Source organism: Pleurodeles waltl, chromosome 10 (genome assembly GCF_031143425.1).
Source record: "Pleurodeles waltl isolate 20211129_DDA chromosome 10, aPleWal1.hap1.20221129, whole genome shotgun sequence".
Taxonomy (NCBI): domain Eukaryota; kingdom Metazoa; phylum Chordata; class Amphibia; order Caudata; family Salamandridae; genus Pleurodeles; species Pleurodeles waltl.
In genome coordinates, this window is record NC_090449.1 from 780623232 (window position 1) to 780643350 (window position 20119).

The window sequence follows — 20119 nt, forward strand, 5'->3', positions numbered from 1 at the left end:
GCAACAGACCCTCACTGCTGGTGCTCAGCTTGTTACTGACCCTCCAGACTTGGCCCATTGTCATTTGCTCAGTGGATGACAAACATTTGGCTCTGTCTAGGAAGTAGTGCCAAAGTTTCCTGAGAAGTGCCTCCATGGCTTTGGACAGGCTTGCATCAGCCGGCGTCACCTCTTTGACCTCTTTGATAGACAGGGCCCTGTGATCTGCCCTGTGCACAACCATTCTCACAAACTCTTCGGCCCCTTTATCTTCCTTGGTCTTACCCAGGTCAGGCTGAACTTGCAGATGCCTAGACAGGTAGCCCATCGGGTTGCTCACTCCGAGGCAGTACACCAAGTAAAATGGACATGGTAGCAGCTGCACCACCCACTGCGCGATACAGGGAGGCATGTGTCAAGACATTGCAGTTTGTGATCTGTGATGACTCTGAATTGTTGCCCACATGAGTAAGATGAAAATGGCAGCAGGCCCATCTGATGCCTAGCACTTCACGCTCAATTTGAGCATTTTGTGTGTCACTGTATGATAATGCTTTGCTTACATAAGCAATGGGGACCAACAAACCTTTGCTCTTTTCCTGCAGGAGGGCCGCCCCTAGTTCTATGGGGCTCACATTGACTACCAGTTCTGTCCGACACCTCAGGTTGAAGTATACCATGGTGGCATCCAACAGCAGTGCGTCCTTTACCTGCTGAAATGCCATCTACGCACACAAGTCCCACTCATACAGAACATCAGTCCTCCATAAAGCTCATAGTGGCTCTGAAAGGGTGGCTAGGTTCAGTATGAACGGGCCATAGTACGTTGCAATTGCAAAGACGCTCCGCACCTCCATTGCATTTTAGGGGATCAATGCTTTCCGTATCACATCCACTTTTCTCGGGTGCACATGCAGTCCGTATCTTCAGAACACATGCCCAAATAATTCTACTGAACTCTTGTAAAAAAAAAAAATAACTTTTGCCAGTGCAGCATCAGCCCACAGTCCGCCAGCTGCTTCAAAGTAGCTCTGACCTTTAGCCGTTGTTCTTCCACGGTGTCAGAGAAAATCAGGATGTCTTCACTGATGTTTAATACCCTCACCAGGGGAGAGAGGGCTTCATGGATGATGTTTTGAAACACCTCTGCTACTGAGGATATGCCAAAATTTAGCCTTCTACACCTCCAGAGGCCTATGTAGGTCGAGAATGCTGGTACATAGTGGCTGGCCTGCTCTAGCTCTAGTTGGTGTTAGCAGGCATTATGGTCGAGTTTGGAGAATCATTCTGTGCCTTTCAGATCCTTCACAATGTCATCCATTGTAAGGGCATTGTGCAGCTCTTGTCGATTGGCCTTGTTTGGAAGCTGAATGGCTGCAGGCCCCGTGGGCTTCAGCACAATTACCAGAGGAGAGACTCAGGGTGTGGGGTCGGTGACCTTTTCAATTACCCTCTGTTGTTCTAAATTCCACAGTTCTATTTCTACCAGTGGCCGCAGGTGGAAGGGGACCCTCCAGTGACTGTATCATCGACATGCAGACGTACCTTTGTGTCCTTCAACCAGACAAACCCCTCAAGCAGCTGAGGAAACTCCTCCATGACGACAGTGGCATGTGAATCATGGATCTGCCTCACAGCAAAATGAGCCCCAGGTCCTCTGCCATGTGGCGACCCAGGAGGGTGCACAATATCCTCTTCCATGACATGGAAGTGAGCTCGAGTTGACCTTCCCTCACTCACCACCACGACCTCCACCACTCCCCTTAAGGACAGTGGTTAGGTACCATTGTAAGTGTATATTCCCGCTTTGGTAAGAGCCAGTTTGGGGCGTGGCATTTTCCTGTCAAACTGGCTAGTCCATAACGTTAATAGCGGCGCCAGTATCTGTCAAAGCTTTTACAAACATGCCCCAGATCTCCACAGTGCACATGGGTGGTGGTCGTTTCCAGTTGCCCTTTTTGCAGGCAAAAGAGACTATGAATACCTCATTGTTGTTGATCTTGGAATAGGCTCTCCGTCTGCCTCCTGCTGAGGGACCCTCAGGTTCTTCCTAACTGATCGACAGCAGTTGCAGAGCTGCCATTACTTTGCCTTTGTATCCCGTTTTTGCTTCCTGCCCTTCGCTCCAACACACCTTGGCGGAGTGGTTCATTCACCCATGTCGGAAGCACAAATGCCCTCGAGCAGGGCAGATGTCCGGCGCCCGTGTGTTCCAGGTCACAATTGCCACATCTACTCTCTGGCTGTCTCAGCACCTTGGGGGCCATCCCTGAATGGCATCCACTTGCTTCTCCTTCACCTTTACAACACAGACTGCCTTCACTAGGCCCACTCCTCTCGCCAGGGCCATCTCCATGTCGATAGTTCTTCTGACATTGCCAGAACCAGGATGTTATCCAAAGAGATCACTGGCTGGCGTAGGATGAGCTGCCTCAGGACTGCAGAACTGCAGCCTTGTATCAGCTGGGCCCAGTTCCCTTCGGGCTGGTCGATGCTGATGCACATGCTTGCCAGCTTCTTGAGACATGCATAGAGCACGTCCAACTCATTCTTTATTTGTCTAGGCTGTCGCAGGTTAAACTGCTTGTAGTCAGGATTAAGCTGAAGGCTGAAATGTCAGTTCAGAGCTGCTACCACTGTGTCAAAGTCAGTGTCCCCACCTGTGTTGAGTAGATTTTCAAATAATTCATACAGTTCTGCCCCTCCAAAGTGAAGCAATAGTGACCTCTTCCCTGCTCCACCTGTTTCGTGGGTGGCGCCAAACTAATGCTGCAGTTGCCCAACCCAGGAGTGGCACCGCAGTGCGGCCATTGCTGGGTACACGAGCTTGCTAAACAGAGGCAGTGCTGTAACCAATAAGTGGGCCATTGGGAGAGGGTGGTGGTGGAGCTGGTTATGTTGCTGCTCTGACATCGTGCTACTTTGACATCGTGCTACTTGTACCTCGTCAGCAGAGGGGGACACCAAGTCCTGGGTGCCTGGGTCACTGTACTGGAAATGACAGCACCTGGTGAGATGACAGTGTGTCTGCTGGCAGCCATACAACCGCTTTGTGGGGGCTGCTTCACTGACCGCAGCTTGAGCCCCCCAAATAAGCACCAGCGCAGCCCCTGGCGGCTTGATAGCATGGGCGCTCCTTGCCCCACTGCACACACAGATCAAAGCACTCTTAGCCACACTTGGGGCCCTCAGAATAGTCCTGCCCCTTCAGCCTCTCTAGCCGTGTGCTGGCTTGGAGATTGGAAACAGGAGGGCGTATGGTGCATCTACTTCCCATTAGACGGTACTGTCATGTGCTTGTTCTTTTTGCAGAGCATCCTAGTTCCAAGCATGTGTGCCGCAGGGAAACCAAACAGAGCCACCCTCTCCTCACTGGGCTCTCCCAGTCAGCGGACGATTGCAGGAGGGGGCCTCCCCTCATTCACACATGCAGTCAGGCCCATCATGGCCAAAGGTGTGCAGACAGATTACCGAGGGGGATGAGAGGATTCGCCTCCTCTTGTGCATCAGATGTGACCAGCAGGGTCGACGCAAAGGCTCAAACTACAGGTTGACTGTGCTGTGCAGGGCGTCATGCTGTCAGTGGCTTTCACAGCCGCACACCCTCGTGGGTGGGACGGCGATGGCAATACGCACAGTCTGCAACCATCCTTGTTGCCAATTGCATTTTATGCGTCGGTGCGGACGTGCAGATAGGTTGCAGTGCTGCTGGAACCCCACAGTCGGTTTGCTGGTGTACACGGAGTGGTCTTGAGTGGCCACCCCGCCCATCTCACTGTGCCCGGTTCTTGGGGTGAAAGGTGCATTACACTGTTTTGTAGAGGCCGGGTGGCATTCCATAGGTGTGTGCATGTGCGCATGTGTGAATGTATAGGTGTGAGTGTGTATGTGTTAGTGGCTCTCTGCCCCCCCTCACTAACATTACCGGCCACCACATGTAAGACCTCAACTGTGAGTTATTTGTATTTTTTGTTGCTACCGCACCAAAATCTGCATGTTCTGTTATTTACTGGTTCTTTTTCAACCTGAAAATTTCAGGTGGTTTGATCTGCCGTAATTTACCAGTTGGAAAGTCAGTGTCATTTGCACAGGGGTCAGAATTTTACGAGGCACTCATAAATAAGACCTAATTGTTGCTGTACATTCAATGCAATGATTGGCAGGCACAATTGGTTGATGCATGAGTTAAATCTTTGTGTTCCCACGAACATTTCACGATTTCAGCAACTCGTTTTTCCAGAATAATATTAAAAGAACATCAGGCAGCAACAAAGAGCTCTGTACATTACAATAATATGCAGATATCTGAAGGATCACACAACATGTTTACGTTTCATAAGAAGTAAGCCTGTAAAATGATCTCACCACATTTTCCAAGAAAGTTATAGTTTCTCCGTGGTATAAAAGCTCACAAAAGAGCTTATACAAAATATTGCGTCGGTCTTCTGGAAGCGTTTCAAATGACTCAAAGTGTTTCCTCAACTGAGCTATGTCTGTGAAATAAGAGATTAATTGGTAGGAAAGCTCCATATAGACGCAAATAAGTTCAATATGAATAACATTTGCAAAGGAAAACGGCACTCAATGTTCCAAAGAGATTTAAAACCAGAAAATCCAGTATCATACAGAACAATTTTGTCAGTTTGACGATGAGTGCTGCTTTATACTACTGTTACCCTTCGCATAAAAGAACCAACTATTTTCATTACAACATAATAGGTATAAATGTAAAAACAGGCTCATCTCTAAACTCTTATAGAATATGAGAGTTGTAAAGCAGCAAGACACTGAAAAAACAGTGAAACCAATTGAGCATCGGTGCAAGAAGCCCATGACAGCTCTATGTATTTATCAGTTGAAATGCTAACTGAAACTGCATTCCCTGTTTTTAATTACCTGCCGGCCATTCTTTTTAGCTCTCCCCAAACTCCCAAAACAGGCCTAAGTAGGACAGATCTCCTGATGGACGAAAGGCGGCAACCCAGTGGCAGACATTCACTGCCTTTGATTAACCAGATGTTCCCAAGACCCAAGTCTAAATGGGTCACGAGAACTATAAGTTTGGAAGGGTGTTGACCTGCTTGTTTACTGCACTTCTCCCATCTAGCGAATCTCAAAATCCCTGTAGTGTCATTTGCACAAATGTACACCCTGCACATCTTGCGGACTACCTCTTACAAAAATGCAAGGTATCACAAAGTTAACTAGCAAAACGTTACATTGGATACCTGAGCCAGGGATTTGTAAAGTGTAAGACATTACTATCATCTTTATGTAGAAGACCAGTAGGCCTCTTTTGGAAATTTTGACTAGTCTTTGTTTATCTGATTGACCTAAATGTTTGGTAGGCACTGCTGCAAACATTCACAAAAAAACGTTGTCTTATTCACAAATACCTTGCTTTAAGATGCTCAGAGAAGCACACCCTGGAAGAGATTTTCTTTTTTCAGAATGCCCATTACCATCCAGGCTGTCCCAAGAATGCAAGGAGAGACCATCAAAGTGCCCAGTGAGATATGGATGAAAGCCTTCAGTGATTTCCTTCTCAAACCCCCCTTCTCTTTCAGGCAGCAGGCAAAATTCTGTGAAGGAAACAAAACAACATTTGAGAAAGTTGAATCACTTCATTCGCTGTCTTGCTTTTCATATTTCCAGCTTTTTAACTATTCAAGACATTAGAATGTTCACCCGATAGGAAGTGTTAATGCCCTTTAGACTAATATATAGGCCAGCAAATACTTTTCATCACTTTGGTGTTATTCAGAGTTGGAGGACATCCATGCCTAACATAGCGATGCGCGGCATCACCCTACAGGTAAACGCAAGCAACAATGTTAAAGCGTGTGATACAGTGGGTGCCGATAACCTACATTTTCAGATGTTTTTGCACTTCGGTATCTTTGGTGATTATTTCTGTGATTCAGTACAGTTCTATTACAGCACTGAAACTCAACAGGAAAGGTAAACGTGTGGTAACGTGATTACTACAATGGGCATGTCAGAAGGGTGTAGCTAGCAGTGGTGCAGGCAGTGCACTGACACCGGGGCCCACAAATACGGGGTGCCCATCCTTTCTGCACAGGCTTCCTCTATTTTTCTATCTGTCTGCTCAGATATGTATATATATATATATATATATATATATATATATATATATATATATATATATATATATATATATATATATATATATATATATATATATATATATATATATATATATATATATATTTTTTTTTTTTTTTTTTTTTGACAAGTGTCTGCCTTAGGCCTGGCTCTCTGTGTTTACTTATTTACTTATTTGTGAGGGGATCTGGGGGAAATCAAGAGAAAAGGAGGGAGCAGCACGGCACTTAGGAAAGCAACAGACCGGCCCATGCGGGCTGCAGGGAGCAGAGATGAGGTGCTTTGTAACTGAGGGACTGCAGTGTCAATCACAATTGTGGAGGCGCTCAGCACGAGTTGAGAACGTCGGGCATGTGTGATCTTTGTTACTGGCTCCTGCGCTTGAAGACTACATATTTTTCTCTAACGCTTTATAAACCTTGATATATTGGAAACACAGAGGAAAGCTGAAAAAAGAACGCGATTTGACGATGATGAGATGAGGTTTTCTGTTCTTGGGGTTACAGTCTGTTGTCCTCCTACACAGCCTCTCTTTGCAGACGTTCGCCAGTTTTGTTGGGGATGCCAGGGATCAGTAAGACGAGTGGCAGAAATGTTCTGGCGGGCTTGATTACAAATTGACCAGAGACCACCATATATTGAGAAAACCCACTTTCTTAGGACAGGTCTGCAGTTAAATCGTCATTCAAGTACAACTAATAAAACCACAAGCGTCACGAATACAGAGTGAACAACCTTGCAACCCTCCATCACTTAAAACACCTACAAGATACCAAATCCATCCCCAAGAAATCACTCAAACACCACACTTGCATTTTCCCTCTCCGATCTCACAATCATTCTTTCCACACCCACTTCACTCAAGTATGCCACAAACCTCTCACATCACCAGCTTAACCTACTTGAACTGATCCCAACTTGTCTCCTAGGCACTGCTCTGTGCACCACCACCCAGAGGGGTGGGTACGCCTGCTTATGACTGACCATCCCCCAACTACCACCTGACAGAGCTCAGAACGCTAGACCTGTCCTACAGAGGCAAACTTTGACAGGAAACAACCACCCAACGCCATATTTTGCATTAGCAGATAAACATGAAATACTCCCAACGGTTACCCCACCCCAACTCTAGCCACCTGCTCCAAAACCCTGGTTCAAGAACTGGGTGGGTGGGCATATCAAATAAAAAATCCTCCTAACGCACCTCTAGATCAACTGCCCAATGGATTAAGGGACAGCCAAATAAGCTAGCCCTTGACCCCTCCACTGTTTAAACACCTATCACTAAACGCCGGCCACCCCACTCACCCTAACCTATCCTTAACCAGGCTGGTCCACATGCCTGAAGTAACCTTGGGGTGACGGGCCTACTGGCCCATGCTCTCCCTAGGCTCCCCAATCGCTTGGATATTTACTTTGGTCCATTTGGGGCTGGAATCGGTGTTTGATAAAGAAGAATGTATGGTAATAAGGTGATTGGAAAGAGTATGGGGCCCGATTTAACACAATCTTCACTGCAAATGTTGAAGATGGTTACCTGCATATCTCCAGCAATTTTTCTGTTTTTCAGATATTATAAAGAATGCCTGGAGTGCTCCTGAGAGTCACAGATTCAGAGAGTAAAGGCAAATAAAAGAGGTACGTTTTCACAAATAAAAGTATGATGATAGAGCCAATTTGCACTTGTTACCTTTTTTGTCGTTTCTCCAAAGGGATTTTTTTTTTCCCCGAGTAGTAATCCTGTCCTGTACACTCTTGTCAATTTTTGGCAGTGTCCCCCTCAATATTTAAACTCTAAAACAGCACTAACTCCCGCCCTCCACTTAAGAGGGTGAAACTGTCTACAAATGCTTTCTGTAATACTACCTAACTTGCGATTTTTTTGGTGGACGTCTTGCAAATGTGAGGAGGAAAACTGTTCTGTAATTGAGGGCACGGCAGAAAAGCGTTTCTCTCCATGATCTTTGTAGCTGACCATTCGGGTGTTCAGGAGGTTGGTGTGTTGGAGCACAGTGTGCCGTTGGGTTGACACCAATCAATCACGTGTTGAAGGCATTTTACTGTAGCATATGTAATGGAGACTTGTATCATAACCTGTAACTCGGAGTCATGGATTTATTTTGGTGTAGAAAGACAGGCTGTCTTTTACTACATCAAAATGTAGAAAGCTAGCTGAATTATAAAGCATTCTTTGTAGGGGTTAGGCTTCAACCACTCGAGTGTCCTGGTAGTGTCTGAAAGTGTGCACTATACCTGCATAGTGGATGTGAAGTAGTACAGACAATGTTGTTAGTTAGATTTTGAAACCTTACAGGTCAATTGAGAATAATTCATTTCCCTCCAACTATATTATAAGATTTTACAAATAACCCCAGAAGAGTCAGAAATCTTTGTTGGGTTTGCCACTGTGGCAGGTGGGATGTGCCATTTAGGGGCAGTGCAACCCACAGGGGAGTTGTGAGGGGTACAAAAGCCATACAGAGGGCCTGCAGTGGGGAGTAGATGACACTGGTGGGCTGCACGGGTAGGTCAGGGCAGGGTAGCACGGACTGCATCTGTAGAACATCTATCTCTACAGCAGGTTACATCACTGGCTACCATCTTTTATTTACTGCTTCTTTTCCCTTACTTTAGTCATCTCTCCATGGAGTCCCACTTCCTGTACATTCACAGGTCAGAGCAAGTCGAGAATAAGGCACCACCTTTTTGGATCTGGAAGTGCCAGTATTACTACTCCCGATAAACTTGCTTCATCCTGTATCTCAAAACATCAAATTTCGCGACGATTCCCACACTCACACTTAAACCATGTAAGCACATTTACCCTATTTACACATCTAAAGCTGCTAACTTTACCTACATACCAGTCACTAGAACACACATCCCTTCCACAGTCAACTGCTCATCAATTCACACTCTAAATAAATCCGCACTCAAGACATGGTCAAAATCATCACCCAACAACCTAGATGCACACTCTTTTTCACAGAAACGTGGTTCAAATTCTCTTCTACACAATTCCTGGACAACTTAATCCTCGATGCTTATAAAATCCACACATTCAAAAAAGGGGACGCACCTCTAGTCAAACACAAGATATTCTGGCCCAGCATTATCAACTCTATGAAAGACCACCCGGCCCAATCAAGAACTTCCGGGAAGAAATCTAAGCCCTCATCACCTAAGCCCACATTCTTCCGAAACTAGAGCCTCTTCAGCAATTTCAACACAAAATACATGAAGGAAGCTTTCTATGCACTTCTCAGTACACAATAAAAAACAACTCATCGATAATTCAATGTGCTCCTAAGCCAACACACATGACATCATCCTATCAGTGTCACTGAAAATCCACTGGCAGACAATTATAGCCCTGGAAGGGACATACCATGCCACCATTCCCAACGTTACTGCCTACTACAACTGAAAAGAGGAAAATAACCTCCCATTTTATCAGAAACATCCGTCTGAAACAATCAAAGAACTATCCAACCTGCCAGTAGACTTAAAGCATGCCACAAATGTCAATACTCTCCACAAAATCTACATGACTGAGAGAACTCATGTTGAATGCTATGCGCCACTAAAAACCTGATCCCCTAAGCTAAAGCCTGCAGTACACTGGTAACAGAAATAACACTAAAGCTTAACAAACTTTAGGGTACCATACAAAAACAGGAAATCAAATTAGGAGATGGAAACTCCCGAATTACCTCAGCCTACTGGAAACACTCCACTCTAATAGCCGATCCTTCATTACCACAGCTAAAGCCTCATACTACAAAACCACCATTAGTAAGGCAATCCACAAAAGCGAAGCCCTCTTCAAGGCTGTCAATCTCTGCGCAAATCCTCTCTCAGAACGCACAGTCTTTGCTTCAGTCAACAAATGCAATGGCATCAATCTCTTTATGGCCAAGAAGACTGAGAAAAACTGATCCAACATAATTTCCACTTTCAAAGTTTACTCACTTATGGTCATCTCCCACTGCCTCATCGCCAAATGAACCTCCTTTGATCAAGCCTCATTTATGGATCTTTCAAATACCTTGAACTCTCTCGAGATAACTTCCTATTAAGATGACACCCTTTCCTTCTTCCATAATAAAATCGCCCCGAGGAGAGATCATCAAATGCCTTCAGCGGCTGAAGGTATACTAAATACTGCCTGAGCAGATCTCTGTTCTACTCACTTAGTATTCAATATCCCTGCAGCCACTGCCTGCACTTCTGTGCTGGACAGATGTGGTGAATTGGAAGAGGCCATGCTCGACTGCACACCAAACACTGTAATGGGCACACAAAAAACAAAAAGGCTATTTTCATGTGCCATCTGTAAAGTCCGATGTGATCAGATCATGTTACTTGCCTGCAAGAATGCATGTGCAGGGTGTATCAGACAGCCATCATATTTCAAAAAGTACATCCCTGAGTAAGTGTGTAGCACTGGGGAAATACTGTGTTGTGCATTGATAAGTACATGTGAAAGATATCAGCTGTCATTGAGGGGTTTGTGTACTGTCTGCACTCAGCAGGTCCTGCCACTCAGCCACTGAGCATGTATGCACAGGGTGCAGTCCTAACTGTTAATTGTCAATGAACAAATTATACCATGAGAGCCAGGTACAGAACCTGCTGAGATGTCTGCAGTCACAGAACATAAATACTTTATTTGACCTGTCACTACGCCACAATATGAGTCAATAGTATTCATCTGCATATTGCTTTAGGCTTGATCGACATCACATCCAAGGAATGCAAGGCTGAAAATGTAAAATCCAATAGCTGAAGTGGGATGAGCCAAAAACCCAATGTCTCTGTATGATTCTTTTTTGTGCAATTTACAATTCTCTTTGTGAAATTATGCCATAATGAAAATGTCACTTACCCAGTGTACATCTGTTCGTGGCATCAGTCGCAGTAGATTCGCATGTTCTGCAATAGCTCGCCATCTGGTGTTGGGCCGGAGTGTTACAAGTTGTTTTTCTTCGAAGAAGTCTTTCGAGTCACGGGACCGAGTGACTCCTCCTTTTGTCTCCATTGCGCATGGGCGTCGACTCCATCTTCGATTGTTTTTCCCCCGCAGAGGGTGAGGTAGGAGTTGAATTGTAGTAATAGTGCCCATGCAATGGAGTGACTAAGTATGCACCTATTTAAGGTTGAGATGATACATATATAAATAATTGAAGGTAACTTCCAAACTGCTACAGGCTCCCGGGGAGGCGGGTGGGCACATGCGAATCTACTGCGACTGATGCCACGAACAGATGTACACTGGGTAAGTGACATTTTCAGTTCGATGGCATCTGTCGCTGTAGATACGCATGTTCTGCATAGACTAGTAAGCAGTTATTTCCCCAAAAGCGGTGGATCAGCCTGTAGGAGTGGAAGTAGTCTGAAATAATGTCCTTAATACGGCTTGACCTACTGTGGCTTGTTGTGTGGATAACACGTCTACACAGTAGTGCTTGGTGAATGTGTGAGGCGTAGACCATGTGGCTGCCTTACATATTTCTTGCATTGGGATGTTTCCTAGAAAGGCCATGGTAGCACCTTTCTTTCTGGTTGAGTGTGCCCTTGGTGTAATGGGCAGCTGTCGTTTAGCTTTAAGGTAGCAGATTTGGATGCATTTAACTATCCATCTGGCTATACCTTGTTTTGAAATTGGGTTTCCTGCGTGAGGTTTTTGAAATGCAATAAAGAGTTGTTTAGTCTTTCTGATGTTTTTTGTTCTGTCAATGTAATACATTAATGCTCTTTTGACATCTAATGTATGTAGTGCCCTTTCAGCTACGGTATCTGGCTGTGGAAAGAACACTGGAAGTTCCACTGTTTGATTTAGATGGAACGGTGAAATAACCTTTGGCAAAAATTTAGGATTGGTCCTTAGGACGACTTTATTTTTGTGTAGTTGTATAAAAGGTTCCTGTATAGTAAACGCCTGAATCTCGCTTACTCTTCTTAGGGAAGTAATGGCGATGAGAAATGCCACCTTCCAGGTTAGGAACTGTATGTCGCAGGAGTGCATGGGTTCAAAAGGTGGACCCATAAGTCTAGTTAGGACAATATTTAGGTTCCATGAAGGAACAGGTAGTGTTCTTGGTGGTATAATTCTCCTAAGGCCCTCCATGAATGCTTTAATGACTGGTATTTTATATAGGGAAGTTGAATAGGTAGTTTGCAGGTATGCAGATATTGCTGCAAGGTGAATCTTAATGGAAGAGAAAGCTAGGTTAGATTTTTGTAAGTGAAGCAAGTAACCCACTACATGTTCTGGAGTTGTGTGTAATGGTTGTATTTGATTAATATGGCAGTAGCAAACAAACCTCTTCCATTTACTTGCATAGCAGTGCCTGGTGGATGGCCTTCTTGCTTGTTTTATGACTTCCATACATTCTTGGGTAAGTTGTAAGTGCCCGAATTCTAGGATTTCAGGAGCCAGATTGCTAGATTCAGCGATGCTGGATCTGGGTGTCTGATCTTTTGGTTGTGCTGTGTCAACAGATCTGGCCTGTTGGGCAATTTGATGCAGGGTACCACTGATAGGTCTAGCAGCGTTGTGTACCAGGGTTGCCTTGCCCAAGTTGGTGCTATCAATATGAGTTTGAGTTTGCTTTGACTGAGTTTGTTTACCAGGTAAGGAAGGAGAGGGAGAGGAGGAAAAGCGTAAGCAAATATCCCTGACCAGTTCATCCATAGGGCATTGCCTTGGGATTGTTTGTGTGGGTATCTGGATGCGAAGTTTTGGCATTTTGCGTTCTCCCTTGTCGCAAACAAGTCTATCTGAGGTGTTCCCCAGAGTTTGAAATAAGTGTTCAGAATTTGGGGGTGAATTTCCCATTCGTGGACCTGTTGGTGATCTCGAGAGAGATTGTCTGCGAGTTGATTTTGTATCCCTGGTATAAACTGTGCAATTAGGCGAATTTGGTTGTGAATTGCCCAATGCCAAATTTTTTGTGCTAGCAGGCTTAACTGCGTGGAGTGCGTCCCCCCCTGCTTGTTTAGATAATACATTGTTGTCATGTTGTCTGTTTTGACGAGAATGTATTTGTGAACTATTATTGGTTGGAAAGCTTTTAGTGCTTGAAAAACTGCTAGAAGTTCTAGGTGATTGATATGCAGTTTTGTTTGATGTACGTTCCATTGTCCTTGTATGCTGTGTTGATCGAGGTGTGCTCCCCACCCTGTCATGGAAGCATCTGTTGTTATTACGTATTGTGGCACTGGGTCTTGCAAAGGCCGCCCCTTGTTTAAATTTATGTTGTTCCACCACAGAAGCGAGAGGTAAGTTTGGCGGTCTATTAACACCAGATCTAGAAGGTGACCCTGTGCTTGAGACCACTGTGATGCTAGGCATTGTTGTAAGGGCCTCATGTGCAGTCTTGCGTTTGGGACAATGGCTATGCATGATGACATCATGCCTAGGAGTTGTAATACCATCTTTGCTTGTATCTTTTGTGTTGGATACATGCGTTGTATGATGGTGTTGAAATTTTGAATTCTTTGTGGACTTGGAGTGGCTACTCCTTTTGATGTGTCTATTATGGCTCCCAGGTATTGTTGTACCTTGCGTGGCAGAATTTTGGATTTTGTGAAATTGACGGTGAACCCTAGTTTGAAGAGGGTTTGTATGATATGATTTGTGTGATTTGAGCACTCTATTAACGAATGGGCCTTGATTAGCCAGTCGTCTAGATATGGGAACACATGTATCTGCTGCCTTCTTATGTGTGCTGCGACTACCGCTAGACATTTGGTAAAGACTCTTGGTGCGGTTGTTAATCCGAAAGGCAGTACCTTGAATTGGTAATGTATTCCTTTGAATACAAACCTTAGGTATTTCCTGTGCGATGGGTGTATTGGTATATGGAAATAAGCATCCTTGAGGTCTAAAGTTGCCATGTAGTCGTGCAGTTTTAGCAATGGCAATACTTCTTGTAGTGTGACCATGTGGAAGTGGTCTGATTTGATGAAAGTGTTCACTACTCTGAGGTCTAGGATTGGTCTCAGTGTTTTGTCCTTCTTTGGTATCAGAAAGTACAGTGAGTAAACTCCTGTGTTTATTTGTGTGTTTGGCACTAATTCGATTGCATTCTTCTGCAATAGTGCCTGCACTTCTATCTCCAGGAGATTGGAATGGTGTGTTGTTAAATTTTGTGCTTTTGGTGGTATGTTTGGAGGGAATTGTAGAAATTCTATGCAATAACCATGTTGGATAATTGCTAGAACCCAAGTGTCTGTAGTGATTTCCTCCCATGCTTTGTAATAATGACCTATTCTTCCCCCCACTGGTGTTGTGTGGAGGGGGTGAGTGACCTGTGAGTCACTGTTTAGTAGTAGGGGCTTTGGGGCTTTGAAATCTTCCTCTATTTCTAGGGAATTGCCCTCCTCTATATTGTCCCCGAAAACCTCCTCTATACTGTCCCTGGTAACTGGACGGTGTGGCTTGTGAGGTGCTGGCTTGTGTGCTTTGACCTCGAAACCCCCCTCGAAAGGTTGTTTTACGGAATGTGCTGTAATTCCCTCTGCTCTGCGGGGAGTAGAGTGCGCCCATGGCTTTGGCAGTGTCCGTATCTTTTTTGAGTTTCTCAATCGCTGTGTCCACTTCTGGACCGAACAGTTCTTTTTCATTAAAAGGCATATTGAGAACTGCTTGTTGAATCTCTGGTTTAAATCCAGACGTTCGGAGCCATGCATGCCTTCTGATAGTTACAGATGTATTAATTGTCCGTGCAGCTGTATCTGCAGCGTCCATGGAGGAGCGGATCTGGTTGTTGGAAATGGTCTGTCCTTCCTCGACCACTTGCTTTGCCCTATTTTGTAAGTCCTTGGGCAGATGTTCAATGAGATGTTGCATCTCGTCCCAGTGGGCTCTGTCATAGCGCGCAAGTAGTGCCTGGGAGTTCGCGATGCGCCACTGGTTTGCAGCTTGTGCTGCGACTCTCTTACCAGCTGCATCGAACTTGCGGCTTTCTTTATCTGGGGGTGGTGCATCTCCAGATGTGTGGGAGTTGGCCCTTTTCCTAGCTGCTCCTACAACAACAGAGTCTGGTGGCAGCTGTGTAGTGATGAAAACCGGGTCCGTAGGAGGCGGCTTATACTTTTTTTCCACCCTTGGTGTGATTGCCCTACTTTTGACCGGCTCCTTAAATATGTCTTTTGCGTGCCGGAGCATACCAGGGAGCATAGGCAGGCTTTGGTATGAGCTGTGGGTGGAGGAGAGTGTGTTGAACAAGAAATCATCCTCGACCTGTTCTGAGTGGAGGCTTACATTGTGATATTGTGCTGCTCTAGCCACCACCTGAGAGTACGCGGTGCTGTCTTCTGGTGGAGATGGCTTTGTAGGGTATGCCTCCGGGCTGTTATCTGACACTGGGGCGTCGTATAGGTCCCATGCGTCCTGATCTTGGTCACCCTGGCTCATGGTGGTGTGAGCTGGGGAGTGTGATGGAGTTTGTGCTGGTGAAACGTCAATCACGGGCGGAGGAGAGGGTGGTGGTGTAACTCTTTTCACCACTTTTGGTTGTGGTGTTTGTTCCGTCTGGAACTCCAACCTCCTCTTTCTCCTAATGGGGGGAAGGGTGCTTATTTTTCCTGTCCCCTGCTGAATGAAGATACGCTTTTGCGTATGGTCCACATCAGTTGCTTGTAGCTCTTCCTCAAACCTATGCTTCTGCATTTGGGAGGTTAGCGAGTGCTCTTCTGTATAAGAGCCTGAAGCTGGGTCGCTTGCAGTTTGTTTCGGCATCGAAACTTTGTCTGCGTGTTTTTTCGGCTCCGAGGTGACTTTTTTCCTTTTCGGGGCCGAAACCTCTCGGCGTCGATCTGTTTCGGTGCCGCTGTCTCGGCGTCGAGCCGTGTCCACACCGGCATCTCGGTGTCGAGGCTTGTCTCCAGCACTTTCTCGGTCCCGAGAAGGCTGCGTGCCGGTGTCTCGACCGGAGTCGGACGATCTCGGCACTGTTTGGGCCTTTTTCGGTGCCGACGGTCGGTCACCGAATTTATGGGTCGAGCCATGGCCTGGTGGCAGTGGCGTCCCCTGGGCCTTGTAAATGTTTCTCTGTGTGGTTTTCGACGTCTTACTCACGGTTTGTGTATCGTCGAATCCTTCGGAGTCTGAGTCTTGGATCGAGAAGGTACCTTCCTCTTCCTGTTCCTCGAACTCCCGTTGGGCTGTCGGTGCGGACGCCATCTGAAGTCTTCTGGCTCGACGGTCTCGGAGTGTTTTTCGGGACCGGAACGCACGACAGGCCTCGCAGGTGTCTTCGCTGTGCTCAGGTGACAGGCACAGGTTGCAGACCAAGTGTTGGTCTGTGTAGGGGTATTTATTGTGGCATTTGGGGCAGAAACGAAACGGGGTCCGTTCCATCGGCGTTCTTCAGCACGCGGTCGGGCCGACCAGGCCCCGACGGAGGATCGAAAAACTACCCCGAAGGGCACCGGAGCTCTTCGATCTTCGATGCGGTGTTGAATGTAAGTACGCCGATCCCGAACGCAACAATACCGACGAAAATCTTCCGAAATTAGCTAATTTTCCGTTCCGAAACTCGGAGCGACAGGAACACGTCCGAACCCGATGGCGGAAAAAAAACAATCGAAGATGGAGTCGACGCCCATGCGCAATGGAGACAAAAGGAGGAGTCACTCGGTCCCGTGACTCGAAAGACTTCTTCGAAGAAAAACAACTTGTAACACTCCGGCCCAACACCAGATGGCGAGCTATTGCAGAACATGCGTATCTACAGCGACAGATGCCATCGAACTCTTTTTTTCCTATTCCCCTGAGCTTAGTGGGCTCAAAACCCTGCCTAATTCCAATATGGTATTGGTCAAAAGATGATGAAATGAAGATTCCATAAGATGCCCTGATGAGGAAGTACCCAAAGACCTACTTAAGTAAGATGGTTCATACAGCCATCTTTCTGATCTGATGACGTATGCATATGTGCAGTATGGCCAATATCAAGGCATGCTTTGGTACAAGATATAAGTTAAAGATGAACATATAACTTAGTGTGGCAGCCAACTGTTCATGATCTTGTTCTGTATTTTGTTTTATAATAAAAGAGTTCTAACAAACAACTTTAAAGAGGTAAATGCACCCAATTTCCATTGTAAATCCATATAGGTTGTATTCTAAGTGTTCCAATTCCCTGTCTATATGATCTGGGAAGGGGTTTGTGTGTTTGTGCGTGTGACTTCAGTGTACAGAATGTTAACTCTACTCTTGTTCAAGCTGAGGGATCAGTAAATACACTCTAGCTCCTGGTAGGCCAGCTAGCAGTTAAGTCCTGCAAAGAAACGAAAGTAACATGTATATGATGTTGTTTTGCAAAGACGTATGTATGAAGGAGCAACTGGAAATGGTTAAATATAAGGAAACGGCTGTACCAATAAAGAAATAATTGGTGATTTCTATACCATCCACCCCAGTGATGTACAACAGCGGGAAGTCTCTCATGGAAAAGACCAAGATAAGAAACTTCCTTGCACAGTGTAGTTAAGACCTTTGAAAACCCGAGAAAGAAGAAAAAAGTAGGATCTGGTTCTAAACCGTCATACGAAAAATGCATCATATAATCCATTAGTGGGGTGTAAAGGTGGGAGATCTGATCAAATCATACATCAAACCAGTTTGGTTCTTAGGTAACTGGGAGCGGATACCTGAAGATTCTTAAAGGTTAAGTTTAAAGACCATCTGCTTTCTAACTGGGAGCTAGTGCAGCCCTCAGGGAGGAGCAAAAAACAGAGTTACGTTTCTACAAAACTAAACCAAGGTGTGGCACAGCAGACATCACACTTGTTATGTTGGAAGCATGGGTACAGTTTTCTTGCCTCGTCCAACTGATAATTCAGCAAGGATCCAGCAAACTTGTTTAGGCTCTTGGGAGACCTGAGAGGTCACTGTCTGAGCCGCAGCTAACATCTTAGTGTTCATAGTTAGCCCTTGTTCCATCTCGCCCAGGAATGCTCTTCTTTCTTGGCATAGAGAATCTAAGTGCTAAAGAAAGTAGTGAGTGGGTGTAATAGAGAGAGGAACATACGGAGATGACTGGCCCAAGTAAAAGTACCCCAATGGTTGAGCCATTTCAGTTATGTTCACTGTGGGTTATCCTATATGCTACTGTGGAACCCAATTTTGTGGACCACTGATATGAAAATAAATATGTTAGTGGCATACAAGTAAATCTGCAATCCTAAATCTCTCGGCTATTTCTTAAAGAGCTAAATTAACTTTATAAACATCAAGAAGAACATCTAGTACTCAATGGAAAGCACCACACCCAAATGGGGCTGCACATGTGAGAATACACTCTTCACCCTTGGAGACACATGATTTCAGCCACCTCCAGATGGTCCATCAAGGGGAAACAGTCCATGATATGAAAGACACTGGATAAATCCAGTAAAATAAACAGTGACAGTTCTCAAATATAGCTGGTAGGTCGGTCATTGTCTCATACCATAGGCAAAATCCTGTTTCACAGCAATCAAAGAGCTATATTTCTTTCACAAAACTCTATAATTGATCCAAATACACTTTCTCCAAGACCACTGGAGACCTTAAATAGGATGATGGTTGCCCACAATATATTCACTGCTGCCTTTTTCAATAATAGGGTCAACATTGAGATTTTAGTGGTTTTGGAACCATTTCAGCTTCAATGATTTGCAGTGACAAGTGGGATTGCCAAATTCTGTGTTAATGTATTCAAGTTCATGAAAGATTTGTGGCAACTAACATATGGCACACTTGTCTCTTCTTGTTGACAGCTTAATGTTGGTAGTAAGCAGTGACAACCTGTAACAGGTCAAGCACAGAAAAGTTCTTCCTTACACCAAAACTACTTTAAAGTAAACCCTCCTGCAAAGGAATGGTTTGTGTAGCACAAACAACAACATACCAAGAGCTGAAAGACAAAAGACTGAGGAGATCATTTAAACCCTGGTGGACCGCCTCATGTCCTACAGGCGTGGTAGACGACTGTTCATCCTATTGAGAGAATTGCCTTCTACCATGGATATTTGTGCGAGGAAGGGGGCCACCACTGTGGTGGCTCTCTTCACAACTCATGCTCTGAAAGGGTCATGTTTAATTAAAGATCCTGCTCTGCAAACGTTTCGTATTGAGCAAATAAAAGAGTAAATGAGTTTTCTCAATACAAAAAAGTAAATAGCTCAGATGCACAGGTGTTTTTCCTTGTGCTTGGTTGCCGTTCTATATGTTCGCTGCCTGTATCCCCCATGCTTCCCATAGAGGACACAGGCACAGCAAATGAGTGACTGTCACCTGTCCTAAATAGGCTGAGATGACTGACAATGTGACATGGAGGCCCTGGGGAGGACAGATTGCCATGCTAGAGGCTTATACAGACAGAGTCAACAGAGGCACCCCAGGTGTAAAGTTGGCACTTCTCCCCGATTCAAAATTGAGCAGACGACTAGGAGACTATCATATCATGGTGGCCCTCCTGCTCGGTCGAACCCTAAATCAGGACCTCAGTTTTTCTGATTATAAATAAAGAAAATCCAACATCATTGTGGCTTTTACAGAAACTTTCGTTTTTCTGTAATAAATTAAACACTCACAAATTGTTTCTTTCGTTTTAGAAATCAACACAGACAAAAACAAAAACCTGGGCTAGTAGCTTAATAAACCCTATTGCTCCACAACTTTAAAATGAAAATACATCTAGCGGTTACCTACAGATGGGATTTCAATATTAGAATTTTTTTTTGTGAAAAAGGTGCACACCAGATTTAAAAGTGGATTTACAATGGTAAAAATTTTGACTCTCCCAAAACTTTTCATGTGAGAGGGTAGTAGACATTCCATGCCGGAAATGCTTTTTAAATTTTGGAACACTCACAAACATACTTGTTACTTACTGGTCATTCAGAAACTATTTCTTAGTCTAGTCCCACCCACGAAATGGTCAGATACTTACTCCTGCCAAAGGCAGGGGTGAATCAGTCTCCAAGGTGAAAACAGGAAAGAGGGAGTGTAGGGAAA

At 45.0% G+C, this 20119-nt stretch overlaps 1 protein-coding gene across 1 annotated transcript in view; it reads right to left on the reverse strand.

Moving 5' to 3' along the window:
* Nucleotides 1-20119, reverse strand: part of GSDME (gasdermin E) — a 249894-nt gene that overhangs the window by 96825 nt on the left and 132950 nt on the right. The window contains exons 6-7 of the mRNA XM_069211399.1: nt 5376-5561; nt 4345-4472 (exon numbers count right to left, since the gene is read on the reverse strand). Of these exons, the coding sequence (XP_069067500.1) occupies nt 4345-4472; nt 5376-5561 (314 nt within the window). The remainder of the gene's footprint in view (nt 1-4344; nt 4473-5375; nt 5562-20119) is intronic.